The 7,001-nt window shown below is 30.6% G+C and overlaps 1 protein-coding gene across 1 annotated transcript; it reads left to right on the top strand.

Annotated features, from left to right (window-relative positions):
- The first annotated feature begins 2,271 nt into the window (after positions 1–2,271).
- Positions 2,272–5,189, top strand: LOC149227432 (uncharacterized). The gene is made up of 4 exons (XM_089375500.1): positions 2,272–2,654; positions 3,295–3,371; positions 3,462–3,546; positions 4,478–5,189. Exons 1-4 carry the CDS (start codon positions 2,286–2,288, stop codon positions 5,054–5,056), a joined length of 1,110 nt encoding a protein of 369 aa, XP_089231626.1. The 5' UTR covers positions 2,272–2,285; the 3' UTR covers positions 5,057–5,189.
- Positions 5,190–7,001: the final 1,812 nt, after the last annotated feature.

Raw genomic sequence — 7,001 nt, 5'->3', positions numbered from 1 at the left:
AGACCTATGGAAGATCCCATAGACATAGAGAGGAATGTAGATCTCTGTGGTGACTCAGGTAGAACCTCTGATAGAGAAGAAAAGGATCTAGACGAAAGGATCTATTTTAGAAAGAAGTTGATCTCTACTCTAAAAGATATCAAGGAGTTATCACAAACAAATATCAAGCAAAAGGAGCAGTTGCATGAATACGAGCTTGAGAATGAGAAATTAAGCAAAACAATTTAATAAAGAAATTTTGAGGTCTAAAATATACCTCCTAAAGAATATTATAAAATAATAGTGGAAATAATAAAATAAGAATAATAATCCTCATCAAGTTTTAGAGGAAGAAAAGAAAAAACTACTTCAACTCGAATTTTCAACTTATCTCCCTATGTTCAGAGTTTTGTTAAACCAAATGTTTCAAGCTTCTATGTGAGTCCATCTTCAGGGGAGCGCCAATTTTTCTTGAGAAGATTGGTGTGGTTTACGATTAGATTTTTTTTTCAGAGTTATATATAATAATGTATAATAATTAGAGTGGAGAATATCTTAGAGTCGAATATATGAAATTAGTTTATTTATTAAATATTTATTATTATTTATAAAAAAACTTATGAAATATTTATTTAATGAAGTGAGAAATTATTAACGAATTATTATTACTCTATAATAAATTTATTAATAACATTAATAAGAACTCTACTCTTTTCTTCTTTATCACTTTTATAATAACTTTTTTATTAATAGCTTTTATATAATTTAAATTATTTATGTACATAATTATGTTATGAGCTAAATTAATTAATCTTGTCATATTTACTTATATGAATTCTTTAAATTTAATTAATTTAGATCATAACATAATTATGTACATAAATAATTAAAATTATATAAAAGTTATTTATGAATTCTTTAAATTTAATTAATTTAGATCATAACATAATTATGTACATAAATAATTAAAATTATATAAAAGTTATTAATAAAAAAGTTATTATAAAATTAATAAATATGGCACTTCCCCTCGTCTTGAGGCTAGTAATCCCCTCATTCGTAGGATGGCTACCCAAAGTCAATCAAATTAGATTATACAAAAGCTCAAGGCCTTGTCAATATAGGGTAAAATGTCATTATATCAACACAATGTAGAAGATAGCAATGAGTACTTCCAACCACATGAATTAGACTCAATTGACAACTTTATGGCAACATTTATAAACTAATATATATATATATATATATATCCCTTCATTTAATTTAAAATCTATTTATAAAAATAATTTGAAATTTAAAATATTTTATATATATATATATATATATATATATATATATATATATATATCCCTTCATTTAATTTAAAATCTATTTATAAAAATAATTTGAAATTTAAAATATTTTATATATATAAATATATGAACTCAAAATAATATATATATAGGGGAATACTTTTCCTCATTTTAATATATATATATATAGGGGTATACTTCTCATTTAAAAAATATATTTAGGAAATATATTTAGGGTAAATTTTATTATCAAAGTCATATTCTTATTATGAAAATTTTAAATTTATTTATAAAAATATTTTGAGATTTAATATTATAAATTTTAATTTTTAAAAATACACTATATTGAGTGGAGAATGTGTTTTACTTTAAAAGGTTATAGGTTTAAATCTAAAAGTACATAATGTTTTTCTTCTTAAATTTTTAGTATTGGATTCTTTGTTTCATAAATAAAATGATTTAACACTCATTTAATAATATTGATATTATCACATAAGTGAAAATATTTAATATATATTTGAATTTTGACATTGATATTGTCAAATAAATTAAAATATTTTGATTCTAAAGATAAATAGACCTGATATATCAATTTAGTGTTTTACTTCGTTATAATATCAACATTGTTTATATGGTCAAAAAATAATGTTTAATGTAATTATATCAAATAAATAAATTAAAATGTTTTATTTTCTAAATGTTGAAAATACAATTAAACCTAAATTAAATATACATATATATTTTGAATTTTGTTTTTCAAAATGTTAGAAATTACAATTTAACCCAAATTAGGAAATGTCAAAATCGATTCAATACGATATAAAAAGAGTCATGCAATCATTAGATATGTATTGTATTCTTGCTGTCACAGAGTTGATTCCTAGCCGAAGCCTGATTTAAGTTCCTGATAACGCTATCTACTCATCGGTTAATTCTTCTATTTACATTTTATTTTCAACATTCAATATCAGAGGCACTTGGCTGCAGTGAATTTCAAAGGCCACGAAAGGCATTATGAGCAACTATCAAAAGCAGCTTCAGCAGCTGCAGCAGCAAATTTATGGCCAGCAGCAGACACCATCTTTCCTGGGGAATGTTGTGGCCAATTATCCATCTTCAAGCAGGGGCACCCATTATGGCCAGCAACAGACACCCTCTCTCACTGGGGATGTGGTGGCCAATTACCCATTTTCAAGCAGGGGCAACCATTATGGCCAGCGACAGACACCATCTCAAATGGGGGATGTGGTGACCTATTACCCATTTCCAAGCAGGGACACACCCATCACAGATGAGGACCTGTCTGAAATTGGGGATGTGGTGACCTATTACCCATTTCCAAGCAGGGACACAACCATCACAGATGAGGAGCTTATGCAGAAGGTAAAATGTTTATTGAAAATCTTTTAAATTAAATCACCCTGACCAACAATCACAACAGCACCAGATCATCTTGCATGCATATTTTGGATCATCAGAACACATGCAGGTTTTCATATAATGTTTTTGAGATTTCAATGTTTCTGAACAGAAAAGAAGGAAAGAAAGATTTTAATATTCATGAGACTAAAAAAAGTTTATGGAACAGTAGGTTTTCTGTTTTTGGTCTTTTGCAATTCAATCTTTTTTTTATTCAAATTGATGATGAGCAGAAAAGACAACGCCAAGAAACATGGTAACATATTTCCATAAATTTCTCTTAGTCTTAAAACTCATCACATTCTGAAATGAAATGGGTTTCCTATTCCACTACCCAGACATGCAAAATGTACAAACTGGTTCTTGCTAACCTCTTTAGGCCTTTTCCATCGTCCTCTTTCACACCAAAATTGCTTCTTTAGGCCTTTTCCATCATCCTCTTTCACACCAGAATTGATGTAAATCGATTCTTACAGATATTGACGATTCTGGAAAAGCAAAATGGCGGGAAACTCCATGAGTGTGCTATGTAAGTGCTTCGGCATATCATGTGCACTCAAACACTTTTTGTTTCATCAAGATTAACCTGAATATGTTTTCTCAGTATATGGACGAGAACAAGCAGCTGATATTGACGATTCTGGAAAAGCAGAAAGGCGGGAAACGCCATGAGTGTGCTATGTAAGTGCTTTGGCATATCATGTGCACTTCAAACACTTTTTGTTTCATCAGGATTAACCTGAATATACTGATAAACATATATTTTTACAGTTATGGAGAAAAACTGCGCGCCAATCTTAATGTTTTGGCAACCATTGGAAATGCACAGCATTTTTCACTCGCTCGCAGAAAGCAGGTATGCTTAAATTTAAATATATGGTCTGGTACTGCATTCTCATAGGTAGGTAGATATGTGTCTTATAAGGAGTATAAATTAAGTATCTATTACCCAAATGCAAGAAGCGCAAATTCAAGGAAGCTAATAAACACAATTAGATACAAGAAGGCACACATTGATGTAAGAAACAAAAGAAACTGATCAATTTGTTTTGAGTTTGGATTCAGACAATTAGATGAAGCACCAAATGCTTGGATTCACTGTATTTTCAGATGACGATTTATTGTTGGATTCACTGTATTTTCACATGAAGATTTAAATCTCAAACCCCATTAGATAGGAGTTGTCTATAATGAGATTTTTTTGGAGATTTTGGTGACGGAATCCAGCAGAAGAAATTGAGGTTAAATATTAATTTCTTGCCGTTAAAATGGTTTTTTAACTGCATATTTGGATTCAGCACCCTCGAAACCCCTGGGACGCTTTCATTGTGCAGAAACTAGCTATCAAACTTGCGATTCCAATAAATTCCTGCCAGATTTCGACCGGAAAAACTCGCCAGAAAAGCTTTCAAAAAATCGTGTTATAAACCACTGCCATTACATATGGCAATAAACCTCTGAAACTCTGGTCAAAGGGTTCAAAAACCTTAAATATAAGTGAGACTACCGTAAATCTATTTAAAACACCCAAACTCTAGGTTGGAATCTGTGAAGTTAAGTGAAGGGTAGATTTCTAAAATATTCTTCTATGTAACTGATTGGCCGATATCTTAGGAATTGTGGATTCTTGAAATATTCATATCTTAGGAATTGTGGATTCTTGAAATATTTTAAAATTAAACCAACATAAATGACCTAGCTATGTCCTAGATCCCCATTAAAAAAATATGGTTTAATAAATACTTTTTGAGAAACTGAGTGCATGCATTTTTACATAAATATTTCAGGTAAGAACTGCAAGCACAAGGCAGGCACAACATCATGACTTTGGCCAGCCACTACAGTCTATCTTGCACAACCGCCCGCGGCAGCAACAGATACAGATGACACAGCCATCTATTTTAAGGCAGATAAACAGGGGAACTCCACTAGCTAACATGCAGACTGCAAGTAGAAATGATCTTTTGCATCACATGAGTAGTACTCCTCATCAGCATCAGCAGTTTTTGCATGGAGCTTCTCCGAATTCTGGGTATATGTCAGTTGGCACCTGCAACACTTCGCAGTTCGACACGCAGACTACGGGGAGCGATAGTCTCACTTCGCAGTTCGACATGCAGACTACGGGGAGCGATAGTCTAAACATCTCATCTGGAAATAAAGCAGATAGTCTAAGCATCTCATCTGCAAAATTTCTTGATTTGCTCTCTCCTGGCGATCTCACATACAGCAGCAGTGGGAAATTCAAGATGGGTTTGAATGCTAACAGGCCCAATCGTGATCATCATGCAGGAGGTTCCAATACAACAACAGATCAGGGAGAGTCCGGATCAGCAGGCCAGGCTGACCTGCATTTTATTACCTAGATATTCCTGATGATTATTCCAATTGAATGTGGAGTTTCTGAAGCCTTTTATACAAGGTAGTCTGTCTGGTCATCAATAATCATATTCATATACTAGTCTGTCTGGTCATGAAGGAAGTCTGTTTTGTTGTGTGTTCATGCAATTATTTTAGATTCAGAAAATGAGCAGGAAGATTTATTGGATTTTGACAATATAGTAGTGTTATGCTGCGATTTCAGTGTGAGATGCCCGGTCCTTTTTTGAAGTTTTGAATTGTTGCACATTTGGGTTGATTTCATGGGCTCTTCACTTAATCAATTTTGTAGAATAGTCCTTTTGAATTTTGGGATGTAAAGGATTACCTCACTAAAGAAATATTATTGGTGAACCCTCGAGCTATAAATAATGATTTTAGGAACTGAAATATAATACTAAGGTAATTTTGCTAACTTTATAAGCTTGTTTAAAGAAATATTTGCAGAACTCCCTAGCTCATTTCAAATTGCATTAATTTCAAAGTATAATAGGGCATGTTAAAAGTTATTGAAACTTGTATTATTAATTATGAATTATAGTTACATATTTATAGTTTTGAAAGGGCAGGTTAATAGTTATAAACTTTCCATTTTTCATTATGAATTTTATTTATATATATATATATATATATAAAGAGTAGTTTTTGTTATTTAAAATAAAGTTATAATTTAATTGATTTTTATGATTTTTTAATTTTGGTAATTAATGTATTATGAAATAAGTATTTAAATATTTTTAAGAATTTATTAAATATTATTACGGTAATAATAAAATGTAATATTTGAATCAATTAAAAAAATAATAAAAAGTGATAAAGTAATATTAAACTATGTAGAGTTTTATAATTTTAATTTAATTATCAATAATTATAATGTGGATGGTAGAAATTTAACTTGCACTTAATATCTTAATATTCTTAGTAGTAATGGCAAATTAAAGATTGAGATTTATCCCAAAAGTAGTTATGACTTTTTTACTCTTTTAATTAAATTGAATAATTGTGAAACAACATAAACTTAATGAACATATATGAAATTGTTAGAAATAATACTGAGAGGTGGCAAATTAAAGATTGAGATTTATCCCAAAAGTAGTTATGACTTTTTTACTCTTTTAATTAAATTGAATAATTGTGAAACAACATAAACTTAATGAACATATATGAAATTGTTAGAAATAATACTGAGAGGGGGTGAATCAGTATTATCAAGTCAATTATTTTTCATTTCACAATCAGTTTGTATACGCTAATTCAATTAGTGAAAATTGCGTATATACGCAACTACAGTTAAGGAAACCAGCGTATAACCTACAGATTTATAATTTAATTTATTCTTCAGATGTTGATAATTAATCTGTGCATCAGAACCATATAAACAGTAACTAGGAACAGTAAAACAGAGCAGACAGTCACACACAAAAACACAAGATATAAGGTGGAAACCCAATGTGGGTGAAAACCATCTGCTACAATTCGTCTCTATCTTCTTTTAATTATGAACTTCTTTTTACAATGTTTCTGTACTGGTGCAGTCTTATACCAGTACACGGGTTTCTACCTGCAAAAGGCTACAACCTTCTCTTGTTTTCCAGCTTCTCTTGGAAGGGAGCTACAACCCCCTTAGCTCTTATACTAGGGGATGTACTAATACGTAGGTGCTAACCTACAAAAGGCTACAACCTTCTCTTTTCTTCCAAGGACCACATTTCATAAATTTTCAGACTGGATTCATCAATTACAATAATCAATCATCAAATACATCTGCATCAACCAATCTCCTTTGCTTCTATCAAAACTGAACCAACCAATTACTTTTCTGAATGATGTAACCAGAATACATTAACAGTAACCAGAAACCAATCTTGAACTCATAACACTACAGCAATAAATAGAAGTAGCTAAAACATATTTCATGCGACATACGCTACT

Source organism: Pinus tabuliformis, chromosome J (genome assembly GCF_031772625.1).
Source record: "Pinus tabuliformis cultivar Carrire ecotype Pingquan chromosome J, CPIR1, whole genome shotgun sequence".
Lineage (NCBI taxonomy): Eukaryota > Viridiplantae > Streptophyta > Pinopsida > Pinales > Pinaceae > Pinus > Pinus tabuliformis.
Note: the sequence above shows the minus strand (reverse complement) of the source record. Positions and strands in the feature narration are given on the sequence as shown.